The sequence below is a fragment of the Canis lupus genome, chromosome 20 (genome assembly GCF_011100685.1).
Source record: "Canis lupus familiaris isolate Mischka breed German Shepherd chromosome 20, alternate assembly UU_Cfam_GSD_1.0, whole genome shotgun sequence".
Taxonomy (NCBI): Eukaryota; Metazoa; Chordata; class Mammalia; order Carnivora; family Canidae; genus Canis; species Canis lupus.
This window is the reverse complement of record NC_049241.1, coordinates 38,676,488-38,701,677: the sequence shown is the minus strand read 5'-3', so window position 1 is coordinate 38,701,677 and position 25,190 is coordinate 38,676,488. Positions and strand designations below refer to the sequence as shown.

General features: G+C 40.7%; 1 protein-coding gene across 12 annotated transcripts in view; it reads left to right on the top strand.

The window, feature by feature from the left end:
* The window catches only part of DOCK3 (dedicator of cytokinesis 3), a 504,793-nt gene that overhangs the window by 410,235 nt on the left and 69,368 nt on the right, over positions 1–25,190 (top strand). For all 12 annotated transcript variants that reach the window (XM_038566321.1, XM_038566316.1, XM_038566315.1 and 9 more), the window contains 11 exons: positions 1,889–2,013; positions 3,651–3,813; positions 4,344–4,450; positions 5,027–5,198; positions 5,573–5,670; positions 8,327–8,410; positions 9,480–9,580; positions 12,942–13,023; positions 17,557–17,727; positions 20,620–20,812; positions 24,757–24,884. In XM_038566321.1, coding sequence (XP_038422249.1) covers positions 1,889–2,013; positions 3,651–3,813; positions 4,344–4,450; positions 5,027–5,198; positions 5,573–5,670; positions 8,327–8,410; positions 9,480–9,580; positions 12,942–13,023; positions 17,557–17,727; positions 20,620–20,812; positions 24,757–24,884 — 1,424 coding nt within the window. The remainder of the gene's footprint in view (positions 1–1,888; positions 2,014–3,650; positions 3,814–4,343; positions 4,451–5,026; positions 5,199–5,572; positions 5,671–8,326; positions 8,411–9,479; positions 9,581–12,941; positions 13,024–17,556; positions 17,728–20,619; positions 20,813–24,756; positions 24,885–25,190) is intronic.

Sequence of the window (25,190 nt, the reverse complement as noted above, 5' to 3'; positions counted from 1 at the left end):
ATATAGTAGCAAACTGATGGATTTGAATTTCCCTTCTGTTTTCCTTTCCTACCCTTCCTGCACACCTGAGTGCTGTTTTCATGATATGCTAGGAAGGCCCAAGCAGAGATGCCCAAAGGAGGCAGATTAAAGTACAGACTCAGGAGAATTCAAAGTAGAGGCTCTCCTCACCCCAGGGGAGAAGTCTGTGTGAACTGCAAAGGAGAGACACCCTCTAGGGTGTCCTACCTATCCAGCAGTTAGTTGTATTTGTATGTGATTTCCAGAATGTATTTTCCTTTCCCTTCATGGTAGCCTCAGGGCTATTTGGGAAACATGATGTTTTTCACATATTAGAGAAAGTTCTCTGGGCTGTCAGAGAATAATTAATTGCTTCTTATGGGCTGCTCTTCTCCACTAGAGTGGAAATATTTTAAGAGCTTCATTATGCAACCAAATAACTATGGCTACGTTCCTGGTATAGTAAGATGACCTGAAGAATAGAATGTCTGGTCATGAAGAACTCAAAACCCAGGTATATGCCAGTCCTAGTCTGTCATGTTTCATTCATAAGAGACATTGAGACACTTCCACAATCAGAGAGGTGGTCTGTACAGAAAAGGAGCCATCATCATGTACCAGAAAGACACTTGCTAACCAAAAACAATACCTGTATGCCATTGTGATTCCAAGTAATAAACATTTTTAGATATGCCAGGTTTGCTAAGAACTGAGGTAGAAAAAAATACTCCAAATTGACTTGCTTTGCAAGTTAATCATTCTATCACCTCTCAATTGAATTCTTCAGACTAACACATCTTCACTTTGGCCTTGTGTGTTTTCCTTTGCCATTTTTTCTTCGAAGATTTTTTCCCAGAGACTTTACTACATTTTTTTTTCTGAAATTCAAAAGCCCTTTAGAATATGTGAATAAAACTGGTCATGTTACAAATTTTGAAGCTTAGTGCAGGCAAATGAGCTCTTCTTATATCTGAACAGACAATCCCATTCCCCTAAAAAAGGCAGATGTGGTCACTTCTTAGGTCATTTCAGTTTGCAGTTTGAGCTTCTCCTGCCCAGTCTTTAGCAGCAGATATTGGCAAAGTGGGCAGGAGTCAGAGCACAGGGTAGCAGGGAGAGCAACAACAGATTGTCACCCCAGTGCTTTAGCACCTGTGACTCTGGAGTCACCTGTTCCCAGAGCACTTGCAACACAAAGAAGAAAAAAAATGACAGCCCAGGAACCTGGGTCTGGCACTCCTCAAGGGACAGGATTTGGATCTAAGCCTCCAGAAGGAAAAACTAGTGTATCCTCTGTACATAACTAATGAATTATTAAACACTACATCTGAAACTAATGATGTACTATGTGTTGGCTAATTGAATTTAAGTAAATTTTAAAAAAAGGAAGACTCAGAAGGGTTACAAGTCGAAAAAAGAAAACCCATAGAAGAAAAAGGCAACTACTTTTTAATTTATTTTGGAGGGAAAGGAGGAGGGATTAGTAGTTAAAGCATATAGACATGATAAAAATAAGAAATTTAGAATACTATATATTCTAAAGTTTTTCCCCTTCGGAAGGCTTAGATTTCAGCTATTCTCCTAGAGGGTTGAGAGACTGAGCAGTCATCTATGATAAAAGAAAAGACTCTCCACCCCACCTTTTCCCACCCTGGACAAGGTGTGGTGAACACCTTTAGAATCCAGACTTAGAGCACACATGTCCAACTAACCAACCTGAGTACTGCTGCACTGATATGGGTAGACTGTCCACTCTTATTAACCAAGCTTGCAATGCCCTGAGCACCCACCTGAACCCTGGAGGACTCAAATGCTAGCCTGGTCCTCCATACACAAGGGGCAGTATGGCTTCTGTGGTTGTGAAGAAATGGCATTTCTTTCCCTGTAGGCGATATCCGCAACGACCTGTACCTAACCTTGGAGAAGGGAGATTTCGAGAGAGGAGGAAAGAGTGTACAAAAGAATATTGAAGTGACCATGTATGTGCTTTACGCAGATGGCGAAATACTGAAGGTAAGATTTGCCAGTCAGTTTGGAATGGAGGTTTATCCTGTAATAATTCTAGCAAGTCTATGGACTTTGTCCAGAGACCCATTCTCTTCATGCAGACTGCACTCACATCACTGCATATGCATTCTTCTCTGCCTTTTCTTTTCTTCAAGGAAACCCTACAGTATGCTTTGATAATGACTTCCAGTGTCAGACAACCTGTTTAGAAACTCTTCCTTGTGTCTGACCTCAATCCTTCCTGCTCCAATTTAGACCTGTTCCCTCTAGTTCTGTCCTACATGTTACTCTTTATGCCATTCTGTCTAGCATCAAGCTGCCTACTTTTGGTAACTGTTGTTAGGCCCCACTCTTTTTGTTCCTTAAGCTAATAAAGCTACATTTGCTCTTTGGTCAATTGTGGGACTTAGGCACTCACTTGCTGGTAACAAGTAATATGACAAGGAATAGCAGAGTCAGGCTCTAAAAGATTATTTCCAACCAATGCCAGTATAAAATGCAAGTATATTTTCTGTCATTCTTCATTCAAAGTGAAGTCCTGGAATGTTGTTTTTCCATGGTTGGTATGTCATGGTGAAGTCCCTGACAAACAACAAGGCATCATTTGCATAGTACTTGATAGAAGGCAGATTACTCTTTTACAGATCTTACTCCTGTATGTTGACAATAGCCTTGTGAAGTAGGCAGAACAGGAATGATCATCCACATTTTGTGGAAGAAAAAAGGTAAAAGTAGTCAAAATCATCTCCCCAAACTAGAAAGAAATAGAGGAGAATGTTTAATTGGTGATAGAAACAATGATTTCTGTTTCATTTTAAAAACTCACCTCAAGGAAATAAATTTAAAAGAAGAGTGCCTGGCTGGCTCAGTTGGAAGAGCATGTGACTCATGATCTCAGGATCTTGGGTCAAGCCCCATGTTGGATGTAGAGATTACTAAAAAAAAAAAAAAAAAAAAGTAAAAAACCTACCTCAAGGCCTAAGGCATATCCTTTGTTTCATTGTTTGCATGGATAATGCCAAGATCAGCAGAGCTGTCAGCTACTCATACCACCCATGTGCAGACAGGGAGCTGCCCCTGATAGTGTTGCCTGCAACTGCCTGTCTTCCAGGAATATGGGACTACATCTTTATGGCAGTATTCGGAAAGGGGGCCAAGTTAAATCTGGTCTGCCTTATCTATACCCAAGGACAGTTAGCCAAGGGCAACCTAAAATGCCAGTGCAACATTGGGGTAAGGAAGATTAGAAAACAAGGTCTTTTCACTTTATATATTAATTAATTTTCTGATCAGGTGAAGTGTATGTATGGCTGATTTCTCCTGTGGACTCCTTGCTTCCTTTCTTAATGAGGATGAAGAGCCTTTCTTAGTGGTTTAGGTACCTTCTTCAGCTTATTGAGTTGTGTGTGTGGTTACTTCCACCCCAAGGAAAAGAAGGAGCATTGTTGACTGCTGATTCTTTATGCCATCTACACAGTTGTTTCCAAAAGTATTTAATTTAAGTCAAATGAATTTTCTCATCTTATAGATTTGGCCTGGTGGGAAAATAAGACCTGGACAAAGAAGAAAGTGTTCTAGTGCCACAGAGAAATCCAGGGTCTTCCTCTGGGAGGATGACACTTTATTTTGCTTCTCTCTTTCAGGATTGCATAAGCTTGGGTTCAGGAGAGCCAAATAGGAGTTCCTACCACTCCTTTGTCCTCTACCACAGTAATAGTCCTCGCTGGGGAGAAATTATCAAATTGCCCATCCCCATTGACCGGTTCCGGGGCTCCCACCTGCGCTTCGAGTTCAGACATTGTTCCAGTGAGTGAGACTTCTCTCCACATTCCTTGGAGGATATGAATGTTCTATTGTCTCAGAGCTCTTTCCTCAGAAAGAGAATTCAGAGGGTTCTTATTATTGGGACAAGAAAATGAGGAGTTCTGAATAAATGGGTCCTCAAAGATGGGATGTCATCAGAGGCTGTTGTTGAGATGGTTATTCAAAACGTGGCGCCTGGTACTGGCCCTTCCTAGTGTCTGACCCAGACACTGAATAATTACCAGTGTCATTCTCCTTTGGGTATTTCCTTTCTACATATTAAACTGCTTCTTAAAGAGCCTCTGGTTTATCAAGCCCAGCAATCTAGTTTCTATTTGGGTCTAGGTAGCCTGTGTACCTTGGGATATAAATGGAAATTCAGTCCAGTACATCAGTCCTGCAGTCAGGTAGCTACCTAATTAATGAAAGCAAGGGAAGAAAAAGTAAGGAACGTAGGTGATAAGCACCAGGGTAATTTCTGTTAAAAAGCAGAGTGAGGGGTAAAAACAACTAACACTTAGCTCTGGTTGCAGCAAAGGACAAAGGGGAAAAGAAACTCTTTGGCTTTGCATTCTCACCCCTGATGCGGGATGATGGCACCACTCTCTCAGATGACATCCATGAGCTCTATGTGTACAAGGTATGGAGCCTGGCTGTCTTTTACCTCAACCCTCACACCCCTAAGACAACTCTCACACATAGTTCTCAGCTAGGTGGTTTTCAGTGGGCAGGACAAAGGATCCAGGGTAATGCCCTGGTGGATGACAGCAGGACAACTGTGGGCAGGCTTTTGTTTTCCAGCCACAGTGGCCTTCCTTCCACAAATAATGTCAGCAGTCCCTTTGTTTCCCACCTCCCACTTCACAAGTAATAGAAATCTGTTACCAACTCCTCTGTGCCATTGTGGCCTTGGCTCAAACATTCAGAGACCTGCCATTTGAGATCGTGGTTCTGTCAGCTGTTGCAACACAGCTGCCACCCAAAGTTGCCTGCACACCAGGTGGAAGCCACCTGCCCCAACATGTTCTCTTTAAAAGGCATGTGAGCCATTCTGGGAGTTTCCAAACAGAAATCACTCTTCTAAGAGGACCTGAGGCCCAAGATCTAGTCTCAGGAAGATGAGAGCAAACATCAACATCAAAAAATCTCCTGCAACCTGATTTTTAAACATGGCATGGTTCAGAAAACATTCTTTGTTCTCTACCTTTGCCTGTAGTGTGATGAGAATAGTACCTTTAACAACCATGCTCTGTACCTGGGCTTGCCCTGCTGCAAAGAGGACTACAATGGCTGCCCTAACATCCCCTCCAGCCTCATCTTCCAGCGCAGCACCAAAGAGTCTTTCTTCATTTCCACGCAGCTCTCCTCCACCAAACTCACCCAGAATGGTAGGTGATGGGATCTGCAGGGTACTGCCCTCCCTGTCCTCACTGGCTGGTTTCATATTGCTGATGCATACTAAGGGAGACAGAAATTCATTGCTTTTTCATGCCACAATGAGGGCATTCTTTTCACCTGAAGTTGGAGGAACCACTTGGCAATAACAGCCTTTAAGATTTCCCGTGGTTTTAGCAGCTCTGGAGTATACCTCTAGACTTCATGGATGTGCCTTTGGCCTTAACGTCAGCACTAAAGAGATTTGTTTTAATGCTTGTGGCTATTTCTCTTCCTCTATATTCCGCCTGTCCTTGGCAGGGAGAGACTGGGTTTTGCTTGCCCTTGGCATAGTCAGTGTTCACCATCTTTTGCACTTGCTTTTTAGTGGACCTCCTCGCTCTGCTGAAATGGAAGGCTTTTCCAGACCGGATCATGGACATCCTAGGGCGACTGCGGCATGTCAGTGGGGAAGAAATTGTTAAGGTATGGCTTTCTGAAATTCATACATGCTGCCTGAGCAAGAATCTGGGCAGAAGGTCTTTACTTCCCCTTGATTTCTACCAGTACCCCTCTAAGACCACTTCTTGAAATATAATCAGATGAGTAGAAATAAAGTTGTTTTTCCTTTTTGTTACTGTTGTTAGCTTCCCTTTTTAGAGGTATCACATTGGGCTTATACCTCTTAGAAACTATATTTAGAAAAAAAGAAACTATATTTAGGTTATAAATTCTATTTTCTGACTTATTTTTCTTCCTAGAAAGCAAAACAATAATTAGAGGGTAGTGGTCAAACCATCCTCTCAGAAACACACCCAGTGCTTTGTGTTGTCTCCTCTCCTTCCTTAGGTCTCTCTTATTTTCCTTATTTGTAACCCTTTAACCACAAACCTAGCCTGAAGTTTTTTCTGACTCTACTCATTTGATTATATAGGAGAACTCAAAATACTCTCCATTAACCTAGAGCTTCTGATTTTGCCCAGTCTCTCAGTCTATACCAGGGATCCTTCCCTACTCCCTGCCTCAACTGCTTTCTCCAGGTACCTTTGTGACATTTCCCATCTAATGACCTGAGCAGACTGACAACAATACTACCAGTCCTCAGTTGTCTTCCATAAGGGCTTCTCTGCATTGTACAAAGTGTTTGCCCACCTGGTTTTAGCACAAGAAAACCCCGAAGTACCTCCTGATGCTGTAAGCCCTGCAGGTGGATTCTACACGATGAACTGAACTCTGCTGAGGAAAATGGAGGTGCTTTTGATGATCAGCAAGAGCAGTGGAATGTAGGATAGAGACTAAATCTCAGGAAGGCACCTTGTCCATCAATGAGCATTCTTAGTTCTGTCATTGTAATTACCAAATCAACAGAGATATCCTGCCAATACTTTATTTTACAGCTCCATTGACTCAGTAATATACATGATGTCTCCCAATGAGAAACAGTTTTAAAGTCTGTATACCTCTGTGTATTTTTATAAAGTCTTGTCTGAATTTTGTTTTCATCAATTAATCAGAGTATCATCGATTTTTAAAAACTTTTTTTTTATTTATGATAGAGAGAGAGAGAGAGGCAGAGACAAAGAACTCTTAAACAAGCTAATACTAGTTTTGTTTTGTTTAGAGAGGGAGGGAGAGAGGGAAGGAGGGAGGAAGGGAGAGAGAGAATCTTAAGCAGGCTCCAAGCCCAGCACAGACCCTGACGTGGGCTCAGTCTTACAACCCTGAGATCATGACCTGAGCTGAAATCAAGAGTTGGGTGTTTAGGGGCACCTGGGTGGCTCAGATGGTTGAACATCTGCCTTCAACTTAGGTCATGATCCTAGGGTCCTGGAATCAAGCCCCATGTCAGGCTCCCTGCTCAGTGGGGAGCCTGCTTCTATCTCTCCTTCTGCCCTTCCTTGCTCATGCTCTCTCTCTCTCTCTCTCTGTACTCTCTCTCTCAAATAAATAAAATCTTTAAAAAAAAAAAGTTGAGCGCTTAATCAACTAAGCCACCCAGGTGCTCCTGCTAATACTAGTTTTTGAAACTAAAAATCAGTTTATCTTCAGGGCATTTTTTTCTTCTAAATATTAAAAATATTAATTAGTAAACAAAAATGTATTTAAAAACTCTGTAATCTTTTTAAGGCTGAGTTGTTTTATTCCTGATAAGAGAATATCCTATCAGCATATATGGTTTTAGCATCAATAATTGATTTCAAGCCACCAGAAGAGTATGAAAAGAATCTGCTAGAATTAAAAAAAATTTGTTTTGACTTTTTTTAGAATATTTCAAGCATACACAAAAGTAAAATAGTATAAAGAACCCTATGTGTACCTATCACCTAGATGATCAACAATCATCATCCTGTGGCCAGTCCTGCCCATCAGCACCCCTATCCACACCTACCACATTAGACATTGCTATAAAATAAACTGTAAACATAGTATCATTCAATTGCCTTTTGACTGACAGAATGTTAGATTTGACTTTTAAAGACTGCAAATATCCGTGAGTATTCATCCTTTCCATGGATTTTGCATCTCAGAAAGAAAAAGGCATATGTTAGAAATAAAACAAAACATAACAAAACCAAAATGGTGCTTCCAGATCTTTTACCCTTGTTGATAGCCCTCATCAGCAGCTTCCTCTCTTCTCCCAGAATACTGATTTCTAGACCAAAACATGGTTTCTGTACTTAAGACCTACTTGCCACACCCTTGTTCAAGTGTCCTCTATTGAGTTAGGCTACAGTAGACAGTAAGGAACTCCTGCACTCTCTGGGGTCCTGGGAAAGTGAGCTCTTTTTCTCAAAATTAATTTGGCATCAGAATCACTTACAATTGTCTTTGTTTCAAAATTATAATCTACATGGATGTCCTGTGTTTTTTAGGTAACTGCTCTTAGAAGTTTAGCACTTACCCAGGAGAAAGAGCCTCTGAAAATCTCTCTCAGGACCCTTGGGCTGTATGCAAACACCCTGAGTCCACCTAGTTATCCTTTAGCTAGGTAGACGTAGGATACTCATTTATTTTTAAACAGTGATTTGAGATCTTGGGAGATTTTTGAGTTTGTTTATTGGAAGATAAATTCATTGGTGTATGGTGTATGGAAGCTTGTACTAGGTCCTAACACTTGAGCCCCCTGATTTTTATGTTACAGTTTCTGCAAGACATCTTAGATACACTCTTTGTGATTTTGGATGATAATACAGAGAAATATGGCCTGTTGGTGTTTCAGTCTTTGGTAAGTTATCATCCTTCCTGACTTTCATTCTTATTAATTATTTCTGTCAAATGTTTTTAAAAATCCAAGGGAAACAATTTATAGAATGAGTCAACACAAGATACAGAAGTTTCTAGTTGAAAAGTGTCACCCAAGGAAGTCCACCCAACCAACTTACCAGGTAGATCCCTACAGTATCAGATTTGAAGAATTGAGCCTGGTCTGGTCCATGCCTCAACTTTGCAGTTCGTATACTTAGTCTCATCATTTTTGCAGAGCTGCCTAACCTCTGAAATAGAGACCTATAAAAACAGAATGCTCGGAGACTAATATAGGAAACCAGATGGCTTGTTCTTTCACCTACACAGGAGGATATAACCACCAAGAAAAGCAGAGACTCACCTGCTCTGGTCTGAGCATCACACTGTCTCCCTGTGTGCAGTTGTTTGGAAACTGGAGTCTCCAAAGGTTGCTTAGTGAGAATGGGCAGTGATTTGAATGTTCTGTGCATTTAGCTTAATATATCCAGTTCCATAGGAGTGCTGTCCATTCAAAGGGAACCACATACTCTAAGTCTACTTGATAGATGAGAAGAAGTGAGAGTTAAAATGACACTTGCATAGCTTGCCCCTTTGACTTTTCTTCTTCCTTGTTCTCCTGGCCTGCCAGCCCCATTTCTGAAGATCACAGCCTCTCATAGGCTGAGCTAGCTCAGAGGAAAAAAAAAATTTTTTTCCCTCTCTTTTCTAAGTTTTTTGAAACACCTTAGTATTTATGCCACCTTACATAGGTACTGTTTTGCTTTTTCCAAATCTGTATTGCACCACCCAACATTATTGAGAAGAGAGAGACTTATAGTAATACTAGAACAGACAGATAAGCCCCAAGTCTGAATTCAGAGATTGGGGGCCATAGGAATAAAAGAGACAAGACAGAAATACAGACCCAGAATAGAAATCTTACATTCCCATGGGGAACACTAGAGAAAATACCGACAGTATGTCATTCTTTAGAGAAACATGAGTTCTGTTTTCTGCTGGAGAGAAGTCCAAGGCCTTCAGTGAACCCTGGTACCCTTCATGTCCTCCAGGTATTCATCATCAACCTGCTCAGAGACATTAAGTATTTCCACTTCCGGCCTGTAATGGACACATACATCCAGAAGCACTTTGCTGGAGCCCTGGCATACAAGTAAGTTCATTTAGCATTAGGACTTGTGTTTGGATAGAAGGACAAGCTTAAAAAAAGCTCAGTGACAACCACCATTCATTCATCTGACCTTTTTTTAAATTAATTTTTTTCTAATTGTGGTAAAATATATATACTATAAAATATTCTATTTTTAAGTGTACATAGTGCACATAGAATATAAAATATCTATTTTAAAGTATATAGCTTAGTGACATTGAGTATGTTCACATTGTTGTACAACAGCCATCTCCAGAACTTTTTTCATCTTCCAAAACTGAAACTCTGTACCAATTAAATATTAACTCTCCATCACCTCTCCCCCTGCCCCTGGGCAGCCACCATTATATTTTCTATCTCTGAATGTGCCTATTCTGGATACCTCATGTCAATTGAATAATACAATACTTACCTATTCGTATCTGGCTTATTTCACTTACCGCAATGTCTTCAAGGTTCATTCATGTTGTAGCATGTGTCAGAATTTCCTTCCTTTTAATGTCTGAATAATGTTCCACTGTGCATATATACCACATTTTGTTTATCCACTTACCCATTGATAAATAACTTGGGTTGCTCTTGCCTTTTGGTTGTGAATAATGCTGCTGTGAACATGGGTATACAAATATATCTTCAAGACCCTGCTTTCATTTCTTTTGGACATATACCAGGAGTGGGATCATGAGTTTGTTAGTTAGATAGTTCTATTTTTTTAATTTTTTGAGGAATGACCATACTAGTTTCCACAGTGGCCACATCATTTTTACATACCCACTAACAGTGTTCACGGGTTCCAGTTTCTCCACATCCTCAAGCCCAGACTTGTTATTTTCTATTGGGTTTTTTGGGAAGAGTGGGGGTTTTATAGTAAACACCCTTAATTGGTGTGAAGTAGTATATCATTGTGATTTTAATTTGCATTTCTCTAATGATTAATGTTGCTTAGCATCTCTTCATGTATTTATTGTGTATCTTCTTTGGAGAAAAAATTTATTCAAGTCCTTTGCCCAGTTCTTAAGCAGGTTGGTTTTTTATTGTTGAGTTTTAGGAATTCTTTATGTAATCTAAGTATTAACCCCTTGTCAGGTACACAGTTTGTAAATATTTTCTCCCATTGCATTTCTTTCTCTTGGTTTTGTTGTATCTTTTGATGTACAAAAGTTTTCAATTTTGATATAGTCCAGTTTATCTATTTTTTCTTCTGTTTCCTGTGCTTTTGATGATACGCCCAAGAAATCATTGCTAAATCTAATGTCATAAAGCTTTTCCCCTATGTTTTTGTCTACAAATTTAATTTATAGTTTTAGATCTTACATTTAGGTCTTTGACCCACTCTGAGTTAATTTTTGTTTATTGTGTTACATAAGAATCCAGCTTCATTCTTTTGTACATAGATATCTAGTTTTCCTAATATAATTGTTGAAAAGATGATCCTTTCCCCATTGGATGGTCTTAGCACCCTTGTTGAAAATCATTTGACTGTCTCTGTGAGGAGTTATTTCTGGGCTATTTATTCTATTGATGTGTATGCCTGTCTTTATGCCAGTACCATGCTGTTTTGGTTACTGTAGCTCTATAGTAAGTTCTGAAATCAGGAAATATGAGTCCTCTAACTTTGTTCTTTTTCAAGATTGTTTTGGCTATTTGGGGAGCCTTGAGATTCCATATGAACTTCAGAATGAATTTTTTTATTTCTGCAAAAATTGCTATTGGGATTTTGATACAGATTGTGTTGTATCTGTAGATCATTTTGGGTCGTGTTGACATATTAATAGTATTTAGTCTTTCAATCAATGAACATGAATGTCTTTCCATTTATTAATATTTTCTTTAATTTCTATCAACAACATTTTATAGTTTTCAAAGTACAATTCTACAGGTCTTTCACCTCTTTGGTTAAGTTGGCCCTAAGTAGTTTATTCTTTTTGATGCTACTATAAATGGATTTTTTCCCATAATTTCCTTTTTCCTTTTTTGAAGTGCTCATTGTAAGTGTATAGAAATGCAAAGGACTTTTGTATATTAATTTTATATCCTGTAATTTTGCTGAATTCATTTATTAGTTCTAAAAGGTTTTTTGTGGAATCTTCAGTTTTTTTCTATATATAACACCAAGTCAGCTGCAAAGATAACTTTGTTTCTCCCTTTCCAGTTTGGATGCCTTTTATTACTTTTTCTTGCTTAACTGTTGTTCTTCCAGTACTATGTTGAATAGAAATGGCAAAAGCAGGCATCCTTGCCTAATTCCTAATCTTAGAGAAACAACTTTCTTTCACTGTTGAGTAGGGTATTAGCTATGTATGGTCTTTGAGCTGACATTTTAAACCATAGTTTGCTACATACTTGTCATACTTTTCCTTCTAGGAAATGATGGCAAAGCTACTAAAAGTAAGTCTTGCTTTTTTCATGAGAAACGTGAATAGGTAAATATAGCACCCACAAATAAATGTCAAAGAAATAAAAAGTTGATAAAAAATATAAATAGTTAACATGGGAAACAGGTTATTTAGAACGATTGAAGCAATTTTTTAAAAAGCCATCACTTTCTTCTGTGGAATTACCACAAGTTTTGTAAATATAAGTAAAACCCAAGGTAACAAGACTGTGGAGTTACTGGTACTCTGGTGCTTTGATGTCAGTCTGTAGGGCAGACACTATGCTGTGCTTTAAGCATCATCATCTCATTAGTATTCACAATAACTTTGAAGTGTACTATTGATTTCTCTGTATTTTAAATAAAGAAAATGGCACAAAGAGATCAAATAACTTGCCCAAGGATACAGAGCTAGAAATTGATAGGCCACAGATGTGAACCCTGCTGTCTGACCAAGGCCTGTATTTGACTTCTGTGCTCTATTGCCACATAAAGGAGCAGGCCTTCTGATCTTGTCATCTCCTTTCACTCAGGTTACTTGGGCCTAAGGAAATAAAATATATAGGATAAAGGTGAAGCAAGGAGGAGCATACAGGACTATATACCTTTATCTGTGTCTACTATTTACTAGTAATTGTTGTATGTTCCGGAGACATAGCAATTTTAGACAAAATAAAAATACATGTAAAATCCGGGATTTGGGGTAATTTCTTATAATCAAAGAATAAATGTGTGTCAGGGAGAGTGAGAAAGAATGATTATAATTGCTAATTAAAATGTAGCACCTCTGTGGAGGAAGTAGGCTGTCTGAGTGAGATATGTTGTCTGGTCTCAGATGATCTGGAGATTCCACAGCCTAATGGATCCATCATTACATTCTGGCTCATCAGCAGGATATTATTCCTGTGTGGCTAATTCTGGGCTGCAAAAATTTCAAGCTGCATTGCTTTTGAATTAAAGTGGGGTTTCTGGAACTGTTCTCTTTCCCAGGGAGCTCATCCGCTGTTTGAAGTGGTACATGGACTGCTCAGCAGAACTGATTCGACAGGACCATATTCAGGAAGCCATGCGGGTAATGTACTAAGCTCACTGTACATAAAGGGACCACCCCTGCAGTTGTTTGTCAGTAATCTCAATGGTTTATAGTGTGCAGGACAAGCAGACATCCTAGTACACTAGTGTGCTTTCAGGAATGCTGTTGACCACATAACTCCCCTTTCCTCACCTTGGTTTTGCCCCAGAAGATCTTTATTCTGGATAATGTTATCTTAAGGCAGGCAGGATGGATGATGTGCATGTAGCTCCTGGCCATCCTGCCTATCTAGTTTTTGTCAACAGCATCCGTCTCTGCTTCTGCTGGCCAAAGCATCATATCTCCTTCTAAATGTTGATGGCAACATTGATTAGAACTGATCTTCCAACAATTTCCCTTGTTCAGTGGTAACTAAACATTGTAGAACTGTTTTAAATAAAAAGACCTAAGTGTGGGGGGATCCCTGGGTGGCGCAGCGGTTTGGCGCCTGCCTTTGGCCCAGGGCGCGATCCTGGAGACCCGGGATCGAATCCCACATCGGGCTCTCGGTGCATGGAGCCTGCTTCTCCCTCTGCCTGTGTCTCTGCCTCTCTCTCTCTCTCTCTCTCTGTGACTATCATAAATAAATAAAAATTTTAAAAAAAAAATTAAAAAAAAAAAAAAGACCTAAGTGTGGATGCACTATCTATGGATGTGTTGAGAAGAAGATAATCTTAAAACCTTGACCTTTGGAGGAACCCAGGGTAACCCCTGGCAGTGCTCCTCTATGGACAGGTTCCATGATAAGGCAGCCCTTTGCATTTCTGGGCAGCTCCAGTTTTCAGGGTACTGAAATCCTCATTGCAAGTTAACTTTCTGGTAACTTCTTTTTATGGTACTGCTTCTACTGTAATGAACCACCTATGAGACTGTTGATCCCTTTTTTGCTCAACAGTTCTCCAGATAACTATTTAAAGAAAGCCGCCATAACCTCTGGGAACTCACAGCGAGTCCGTGCTTTCTCCCTTTTGGCCCCTACGTTTTCTTGTTCTTGAGTTACTTTTTTTTTTTCATTTGCTTTTTAACTATGTCTTTCCCACCCTTTCCAGTTAGCAATAAAAGAAGGGCAACAAAGTTCTGTTTTTTCTCTGTCCTCTTTTAATTTCACATCATCTGCTCTAAGTACTACTGGGCCTGTGATTTTGCTGTTCTTATCCACATGGTAACAGGTGAGACAGGTGTTTCCCCAAGCATCATCAGACTGAAGAGGCAGAGTCATAGGTCTGTGTTCCCTTGCCTCTTCTCTGTACATTCTGTAAAACTCTAAGGCCACAAGTATTATTTCTGTGCTCCTTCAAATAATACGTATCTACAAAGCAGTCAGCATCTATCGTGGGTGTTAGGATGCAAAGAGGAGTAAGATAAGCCTTTCCCCTTGAAGAAAACATTCCCAGTGAAGCATGCATGAAGCACAGATGTAGAGCAGTGTTCTGAGTTTGATGTGGGGGCAGGGCCTGAGTTCTGTTCTTCTCTTAACCCAGTACCTGTCAGATGCCTCATAGATATTTGAGGGGATAAAAATTGAGTTAAATGCAAGATATTCTATGTGAGTCTCAAAATTAATTGCTCAGGATACTGAAGCAAACACAGAAGTTGTTCTCCTAAGAATAATTCATTCAGTCATCCAGTCACTCAGTGTTGCTTGATACCTGCCATGTGTCAAACACTGTAGTAGTCACTGGGGATTCAGCAGGGGCCCAAGCAGAAAAGGCTAGGCCTTCATAGCACTTCCATTCAAGTGGAGGAGAGACAGACATGTAACACAGATAAATACACAAAGTCCGTGAAAAAAAACTTGATGAATACTATGAAGGGAATAAACGGGATCATAGGATAGACTAGCTGGAGAGGAAGGTTTACTTCAGACATTTTAGGAAAAGCTTCTCTGAGGAGGTAACCTCTGGACTTAAATCAATGTTCAGAGTAGGAGGATGAGCATTCCAAACAAGAAACAGCATGTTTAAAACCCTCTTTAGGGGGTGCCTGGATGGCTTAGTTGGTTAAGCTTCCTACTCTTGATTTCAGCTCAAGTCATGATCTGTATCAGGCTATGCACTGGGCATGGAGACTGCTTAAGTTTCTCTCTCTGGTCTCAAAACAAAACAAAAACAAACAAAAACAAAAACAAAACCCTGGGAAGCTTGAGTTTTCAAGCAACCAAAAAGTGGCTGATAATGACCAAAGCAAGGGATTTCAAATGATAAATTTGATGTGAGAGGTAACAGAAGGGAAAAACTGAGGCTGGTTCCAAGGAGTCTAGCTAGATCAGCTAGGTTGATCTCAGGGTTACCTCAGGAGATGTACCTCAGGATATCAGGTTTGGGTGAAGAGAAAGAGGAGTTCCCTTTGGGGGAGCACTTTTTTGAGGTACTTTCATATTTATTCTCATCATTTCAAGCTTGTTTGACTGGCATCTCATACTAATCTATACCATATTAAGGTTCTATCAGGTCATTTCCCCTTCATCAAATTTTTTTTAAAAAGTTCATTTATTTGTTCATGAGAGATGCAGAGAGAGAGAGAGAGAGAGAGAGAGGCAGAGACATAAGCAGAGGGAGAAGCAGGCTCCACACAGGGAGCCCCATGTGGGACTCGATCCCAGGCCTCCAGGACCATTCCTTGGGCCAAAGGCAGGTGCTAAACCTCTGAGCCACCCAGGGATCCCCCCCTTCATCAAATTTTAGTTGATAAATCCTCTTGACTAAATCAGTAAGTCCATATCCAATCCTCTTTTCATCCTTCATGTATACACATTGTTCTGGTCTGGCAACTCTCCTTTCGGTGTGATAAAGTGTGGACCAGGAAACCTGTTCTTCATTACTCTTGATTCAATACATGTTGCCACCCATACCCCATGTCTTCCTTTCACTTTCAAAGTCATGACCTTTCTAAGAAAGTTTGACCACTAAGGAAAGTGAAAACAAAGAGTCCTTGATTTTCTTACTCGGTTGTTTGTTCCCTTGTGAATGGCCTGTAGGAGATATCTTTGGTGGGTTTGAGGATGGTATTTGGCAACATTCTAAAAAGATAGCACACTTTTCATTGCTGAGCTGCATCAGGTCCTCCAGGCATCAGGAAAGAGCAAGCACAGTGGATCTTCTTGTGATAGAGGGTTATAATAATTCTTAGGATCGCTTTTCCCTTCAGGTTTATTAACTTAAGTAGAATTTGACAGAGCAAACTCTTCACCCACAGTTTAAGTGTCCATTGTCTCCACACAGGGTTAGGAGCACCCTAGAACTTTACATAAATCTCATAGGCTCCACCACTCATGCTCAGGAAGTGCAAGAAATTCTGCTGTTTAGTTCTGTCTTTTACTGTGAAACTAGTGGATGTTTCAAGCCATTCAATACTTTTCTTGTGTTAGCTGTTTCAAACTGAAAGAAGAAAAAATGGTCATTTTTCTTTTTAAAATTAGAGTATGTAGCACAGATTTTCCTGGTTCTTTCCAGACCACCATTAAAAGGCTACAGAAACAGAGGCTGTAGCATTTATGCTGATAAGGCCACACACTGTAACTTTTTTCTACTGGTACAAGGTTTGGAAGATGCATTTTTCTGACCTAGCCATTCTGCAATGCCAACTGAATTCTATCTGGGCCACAAAACAAAGTGTGTTTTGTTTTGTTTTGTTTTTTGTTTTTGTTTTTTTGTTTGTTTGTTTGTTTTGCCAAACCTTATACATGCATAGGTCATGAAAGGTAGCTTAAGAATTATTTCCTACTATATATTTTAAGTAGCTGAACTCCATTTGTTTCATTCTTGGATAAGTTTCTCTAGTGTCTCTGCCTTTCCAGTATCTGGAAAATCTGTGGCATTTCTTTGATGAGAATGCAGAGTCTTAGATTTTCAATCTGTTCTTTTAAAAGATAATTACTGTGCTCATAAGCATGGGCCAAGCTGCAGGGACTCCTCAGAGTGAGATTCTGCTCCTAAAACATGTTATGAGAGCTTCATCTTCTGCAGTGGTCAAAAATTGGGTATGGAATGTGTCCTGGTTTGGAAGAGGATAGAGAGTGAATGTGTCAGTTCTGCCTGGGGCTGTGCAACCTGGGGTAAGTTTTCTCTAGACTTGATCCCCAGTGAGAAGGCTGGCACTGTATCAGGCCCTAGCTATATCTCAAAGGTGCAGAAGTCTCCTTAATTCCTTCTTGGAACAAATTCAAGAGAAGTTAAATCATTGCTTTTGAAGCCTCCTATTTCCAAACCTGAAAAAAAATGCAAAGAAACTTAATTTTCTTTTGATCCTGTATGTTCTTGAATTCAACTGCTCCCATAACAGTCTGTGGTTCCTCATTTCCAGAACCACAAAAAGAGTTGTGAAACAATTTGGTGATTCTCTCAGTAAGAAGTCAGCTTCTGTTCAGTGCCCATTTGGGCTTTTGAGGAAAAGTTAAAAAAAAAAAAAAAGTGCTTGTCTCCACAGTTGAAATTGTCCATCACCTGATTTTGGTGTAGAATTTACTGTTACTTTGCCCTTGATGCCCTACTGTGTTAGTTCTGGCTATCTGTAACACCTCTCTATCCCCTCCAGGCCCTGGAGTACCTTTTCAAGTTTATTGTGCAGTCAAGGATCCTGTATTCCCGAGCCACCTGTGGGATGGAGGAGGAGCAGTTCCGGTCCAGCATCCAAGAACTTTTCCAGTCCATCCGCTTTGTGCTCAGTCTGGACAGCAGAAACTCGGAAACACTTCTTTTCACTCAGGTCTTTGAGCTGCAGGGATGTTTTGCTGCTGAGTTCTTGTCTGCCTTCCCTGTTTGTTTCTTTGTCCTCTGGCTTCTAGAGTTGCAGAAGCACTGCCAGACTCCTGAGGTTTGGGTGAGAGGTGATTTGCAAGGAAATACCTAATAGAACAAAACGCTACTTTTACTTCAAAGCCAGTTCTGCCCCAGCTGCCAAATATAAAACAGCCCAGTGACTTTATGGTAGAGAAGAAGCACAACTTATTCTCAGAAGCCCTCTTTGCACCACATTTATTTAGTTACCATAATATTTGTCATTTATGAACATCTTATTTAGAGGGAATGGTCAGAATGTATAGAGAATTTTGTTTCCTAGTCACTCTATTAATTTAAAGAAACTTAAAAAAATAAACTTTAGATTAGTACTTATCCACTCCAGAAGTTAAGAGTAAAATAGGCAGACATAACTAGAAAACTTCAGTTAAGAATTAAGATTAAATTTTATTAGAAATATCAGTGTGGGAAGAAAATTTACTTCCTTATATTACAAATCTCCAGTCAGCTGTTACCTTTTCCAGGGAGCCTCACCCTAGAAAGGATCAAGGATATTGTTTATTACATACCCTATCACAAGGGGGTTATTTTCTCTTATAAATAAATGTCAGAATTTTATCTAATAGATGCATTTCTTTGATTTTTTTTTGAAGCCAATTACTACTCAAAACCTATCAGCAATGATCACTCTCCCGTCCATTCATTCAGTTGCTACCAGGACTGTCATGAGTGCAAATGTATGTTTAAATGCCTCCTTTAAGATTAGAATAGTCTGCTTTTTGTTTTCCATTTGACCGTATGTTGCCCCTGATGCCAATTGCCTTTAAGCCCCTTGGACCAAAGAACATGTGAGCAACTGCAAGCTAGACTTTATAAAAGAGTGGGAATTCCCTAAGGTTTCTAGTGTCTCTATAAGAAAAGGTCATTCCATGGCCTCCCTTGTGAAACACCTCACACAATGCATCCTCCTCCTCCTATCTGTCCTCCTGCCCATCTGTTCAAACCAAGAAGGGCCCAGGACACCTACTTTTCCCCTCAGCATACAGAGATATGAGGTGTTCAGAGGTAGCTAGCCGAGCAAGGCAGATATGCTTTCTCAGAACTTAGCAATGCCTTGTACTCAGTGGCATGTCCCTATCACATCAGGAGAGTTCAGATCTAGTCTCAGCTTAGACCTGCTTCTTTGGTGTCAGGCTCATGTTTTATGAGTTTCAGAATTCTCAGCAAGTCTGTGTTTCAGTCAGATTATATGTCTTTTCTTTGACTACTAGGAGATGTTAGGATGCCAATGTCCTTCTGTCCCAGTGCATAAGTATAGGAAAGCTCGCCATTTAAGAAAACATTTACGGTTTGTTGTGGATTATGAAAGGCCTGTTTTTCCCACTTTGTCTTTTGTATCTAACTGCTTATGATAATAGGTTTTTGTGCTTGTTCTAATTGCTGCAAAAAAAAAAAATCTCTTTGATATCCCAAGGAGTTATAAATCTGTAGATAGAATTCATCTAAGTTCTGTCCTTAGGTCTGGCCTGAATACAGACTACAGTATGATAACCAGCCTGTTTCCCCATGGCATAAATTTTCACTTACTGTAAGCAAGTATCTACTGCCTGCTGAAGCAGTTAAGGAAAGCAGCCCCACCCCACTCCCCATCACTACCTGCCACGTGAGAGGAATGCACCCTCACTTTCTGATCTCACAGTGACACTCCATTCCCCTTTGTGGATTCTGGGTTAATTGTGTAAGAGGACTGAGAAGTAGGAAAGCCTCTTTTGTGTTGCTTCCACATAGAAGAAGGAGAACCAGTATTTATCAAAGACCAGTGAGGTGCTGGGCACTCTGCTGGAAACTAACTTAATGCACTTAATTTTTTTTCGTGCCAATACCAGGAGATAAGTGATAGCATCATTCTCATTTTATAGATGAGAAAAACAGAGAAATAGGCAGTAACTCCCCCAAGATTATGTGACAGATATGTAGTAAAGCTGAGATTTGAACTCATGTCTGTTTAATTCCAATACCTGTTTTCTTTTTCCTATACTACACTGCCTCTGAAAGGCTCTGGAACTATTATCAGATTGTCCTGAAGAGGCCACTTCATGGGTCTACCAGAGCTGAGATCCATGAAGAGAAATCTCCAAATACAAACACTCCCGTCTGGGCCACCTAGGTTGCCAGACTGTATGCCAGCATCACCCCCAGTCTTCAAGAGTTCACAGCTGACTAAATCCACACATTCTCCAACCTTGTGGATTTATACTTGCCACTGCCAAGCATCACATGAAGGACATGATTTACAAAGTCGTCAGATTTTATATATTCAAGTCAATGTCCCTATCCTGGGAAAATGGTTCAGTTTTCAGAGCTAGATTGCTGGCTACAGGGCTGTGAGCAGAGCTCAGCTCATGCTGCTTGGTGGTGCTCAGCTCTCTCCACCGTATTTTCTTTGAGCAATTCCCGGCTTGAATTTGAGACCAAAATTAGAAAGTTGAGAGTTTGACCATAGAGACAGACAAAAAATTTAAATCCATTTTGTGAGCAAAACAGCTATGGCTATTAAACCATATTGAGCTGATTTCTTTTTATATTCCCTTCTCCTGCCAGCAAATGTATTGGCAAATTATGAAAGCTTCAAGTGGCCTGGGCCCCAGCAAATTTTCTTGTTTTATTTTCCTTTCTGCTCCTGTGTTCCATGCCCCAAGAGTGCTGTAGGGGATGTGTGGAGTTAAAGGCCCTGGAGGAGCCTCCATGAGGCAGGGGTGCTGCAATGCATTTTCAGCCTCTCACCCCTGGGTATGATTGTCTGATCACATGAGTTAGACACCTTACTCTGTGCTAACCACAGCCTCACTTGCTTCTGCAGGCTGCACTCCTTAATTCCTTCCCAACCATCTTTGATGAGCTGCTGCAGATGTTCACCGTGCAGGAGGTGGCAGAGTTTGTCAGAGGGACTCTAGGGAGCATGCCCAGCACTGTGCACATTGGACAGTCAATGGATGTGGTGAAGCTACAGTCCATCGCCAGAACTGTGGATAGCCGCCTGTTTTCTTTCTCAGGTAAATCACGTTGGGATGAGAGTCAGAATCACCTTTCCTCCTCTTCCAGGGTGTTATCAAGTTGTAACCAAAGGATTGGTTTTATCAGCCATTATGCAAGAAGCCTGTGGCCCTAAAAATGCAGAGTATTTGAGGAACTATGTTAGATAATGCAGCCAAGATGTAGGCCTACTGCCTCACTCATGATTTATCCTTAAGAACCCACAGCCTGGGCCATGCCCATGGGATGGCCTGCAGAGCAATTTCCAGGCTCACAAGTCTACAGCTGCCAAGCATAGGGCCTGCCACACCTCTAGCAGGTTGGGAAAGCAGAAGGAAAGGAGGGGGAACAAGAGTGAAGGGTATAGCCCAAAGGGATAAGAGTAAGTTAAGGATAGAGGACGTATCAGATATTAAACTGATAAGAACAGATACTACACATGGCCAACATGCACATGAGAAAATGCTCCGCATCACTGGCCATCAGGGAAATACAAATCAAAACCACAATGAGATACCACCTCACACCAGTGAGAATGGGGAAAATTAACAAGGCAGGAAACCACAAATGTTGGAGAGGATGCGGAGAAAAGGGAACCCTCTTACACTGTTGGTGGGAATGTGGACTGGTGCAGCCACTCTGGAAAACTGTGTGGAGGTTCCTCAAACAGTTAAAAATAGACCTGCCCTATGACCCAGCAATTGCACTATTGGGGATTTACCCCAAAGATACAGATGCAGTGAAACGCCGGGACACCTACACCCCAATGTTTACAGCAGCAATGTCCACAATAGCCAAACTGTGGAAGGAGCCTCAGTGTCCATCGAAAGATGAATGGATAAAGAAGATGTGGTTTATGTATACAATGGAATATTACTCAGACATTAGAAATGACAAATACCCACCATTTGCTTCAACGTGGATGGAACTGGAGGGTATTGTGCTGAGTGAAGTAAGTCGGTCGGAGAAGGACGAGCATTGTATGGTCTCATTCATTAGGGGAATGTAAATGATAGTGAGGGGGAATATAAGGGAAGGGAGAAGAAATGTGTGGGAAATGTCAGAGAGGGAGACGGAACGTGGAGACTCCTAACTCTGAGAGATGAACTAGGGGTGGTAGAAGGGGAGGAGGGCGGGGGATGTGGGTGAAGGGGTAACGGGCACTGGGGGTTATTCTGTGTGTTGGTAGATTGAACACCAATAAAAAATAAATTTAAAAAAAATGACAAATACCATTTTCTTCAACGTGGATGGAACTGGAGGGTATTGTGCTGAGTGAAGTAAGTCAATTGGAGAAGGACAAACAGTATATGTCCTCATTCATTTGGGGAATATAAATAATAGTGAAAGGGAATAGAAGGGAAGGGAGAAGAAATGTGTGGGAAATATCAGAAAGGGAGACAGAACATAAAGACTCCTAACTCTGGGAAACGAACTAGGGGTGGTGGAAGGGGAGGAGGGCGGGGGGTGGGGGTGAATGGGTGATGGGCACTGAGGGGGGCACTTGACGGGATGAGCACTGGGTGTTATTCTATATGTTGGCAAATTGAACACCAATAAAAATAAATTTATTATTAAAAAAAAGAGTAAGTTAAGGAAATTAGAGAGACACTGAAAGGGAGCCCTGATGACCCACTGTGTTTACTTTGTTCCTTGTCTCAGATAGATTCCTTTCCAGTCTTTGAAAGAACCTCTAAGGATTAGACAAAGAAATAAACAGTAAGCCCTCCACACCCCAAGAGCTCACGGCAGCCTAACAAATAATAAACAGCCCAGACTTCCCTTCAGAAAGAACCTCTGGATTCATACCTTAAACTACATTTAGCATTATCAGCCTGGCAGTAGTACCAAGTGCTCAATGGCCAAATGTTAATTAAGATCAATATGAGCCTTAGCCTTTAAATGGAATATCACAGTCATAGGATAAACTTCTGTGTTACAAAAATAAATCTCAAACAGTAACGAAACACTTGTTATTAGAATTTTTTTTAATATTTCATGAGAGACACACAGAGAGAGAGGCAAGCTCCACTCAGGGAGCCCGATGCGGGACTCCATCCTGGGACTCCAGGATCATGCCCTGGGCTGAAGGCAGGTGCTCAACCACTGAGCCACCCAGGTGTCTCTAGAATTTTTACCTTTAGAATTTTTGGTAGTAAAAATCTTTGACTTTTAAAATATAAGAACAATAATTTCTCAACCAAATGCTACACAATTGCAATACTAAATAAATGTTCCCTTTAACTTAATTCTGCTAGTGTATTATTCATGGCAAAGCTGACACTAAGAAAGTTAGCTTTTCTCTACCAATAACTATTTATAGTAAACACTTCTCCCTTCACCACTTCATGGGCTGGAGATTTTTAGCACTGGTTTGTATGCATTGACACGGAGGCCACTGCATACGTTCAAGCTTTGTGCACTGCTTAAAGAACGTGGGAAGGGGGACAGCAAAGTGCCCTCACTGACATCCTTTATTTCTAACATTTTTGCACGTACTTACTCCTTCCCATAATCACTTAACAACAACCGTTCTAAACTTTATGTGACAGTAGAACTTTGTAGTTGGATTTTGAGATGACAGGCCACCACCAGATTTTCATTTGCATCTCTGTTTCATTGAATGTTTGAGTTGCAGCATCTCCCTTGAAGCGAGATTTTTACCAGTGTTGTCTTTTAGGCAACACTTAAAAGTCTTCTCAGAGCACATCAGTTTGGTCTCTTCTTCAGCAGGTTCTGGCAAGAAACTATTGTTTTCTCTGCAGGTAGTTATTGGTTGTTATAAATTCTTCTCTGTTGGTATTTTGGCCTGCAGAATGTATTATGAATTCCTCTTTTGTCCAACCATCATTTTAAACATAAAATAGCTGTCATTCATTTTATTTGAATATATTCTAAGTATTTGACAAGACAGCCCCAAATCTCTTGTAAGTCATGTAATTGGTCTCTGGCTGAAAAAAACAATTCTTTCTGAATTTTGTCTGGAACACTTAATTATGGTCAGACGTGAACAATAAATCCAAAATGCCCTGGCTTGTTTGTTGTTATTATTGGTAATCTGACTACATCATGTTGGCCAGATAGGAGAGTACCTGCAGAGTCACACAGTCACTGACCACATAGGAGTGCAGAGCACCAGAAATGTTCACACTTGTATTTCACTTTGTCTTCTCATCACACCTGTGAAGTAAATGCAGAAAAGGCCATTAGTACCTCATCATACAGATGGGAAAAAGCAAGCCTATAGGAGGAATGAACCTGCCTAAGGTTCCTTAGGGTGAGTTAATAAAGGAATTTGAACGAGGATTCAGCCTTCCTGACAGTTCTAAATATAGTCATCTCCTGATGAAAATGTTGTTCAGGTAACATTAAGGAGAAAAGCATTAGCATTAGCTCATTATCAAAGGTTTAGGACAAAACAAAGTCCTGCTACTATTCTACTCATTGCTCTGAACATGCCAGACCTGTCCCCTGAGCCATTAGGAGATAGACCTAATGGCTGCCACCAAGTTAATGCTCATGCCAGGCCACCTAGCCAGAGCGTCATAAAAAACGACCATTTATAATCCGTATCAAGTCTGCAGGTCCAATCAGTAGAGTTCACAGAACTAGGTGTGTCATGTAAATGGAATTTTCACTGTAAGCTATGCTTTTAATTTGAAATCTAGTCATTTAAGAGATTTTGTTTGGAAGTAGCCTAATGTTCATCCTGCACAAAATGCCATAGACATTGAGGCTTAAAATGAGAAAGAAGGAAAGAGAGATGGAAAGACAATGCTGTGGGATGTCTTCGTAATGTCCAGAAGTGGTCTTTTACGCCCTCAGAAGGGAAGGAGTGACCTCCAGCTTGGCACCAGTTTTAGCCCCACCTGTTTTAAGACCATTTAAGACCCCCAGTGTCACTGGCTTCCAGAGGTAGCTAGTTCTCTGAAGGGCTGCTTCACCCTTGTGTTTTCTCTCTCAGAATCCCGCCGCATCCTGCTTCCCGTGGTTCTCCATCACATTCACCTTCACCTGAGGCAGCAGAAAGAGCTGCTCATCTGCTCAGGGATTCTCGGCAGCATCTTCTCCATCGTCAAGACCAGCTCTCTGGTAGTGGCCCCACATCTGCTCCACCCCCCTCTCCCCATCAGCTCTGCCCCAGTCTTGTATTACTTTAGCCAGACACAAAGCAACAAACATCACTTTGTACATTCCTCAGAGAAGCTTTCATCAGTGAGAGGAAGGTGCCCAAGTGAATGGAGGCCTGTGTATGCCCAGCAGGCTTCTTCACACAGCAGCTTTGCTTTTTGAAAAAGTTGCGTTTCCATAAATCCACCCAGAAATGTAGTTATCTTTAACACCAGAAAGCCGAATCCTGTGCCATGTTCTATTTCTATCAAAAGGTATTAATCCTGT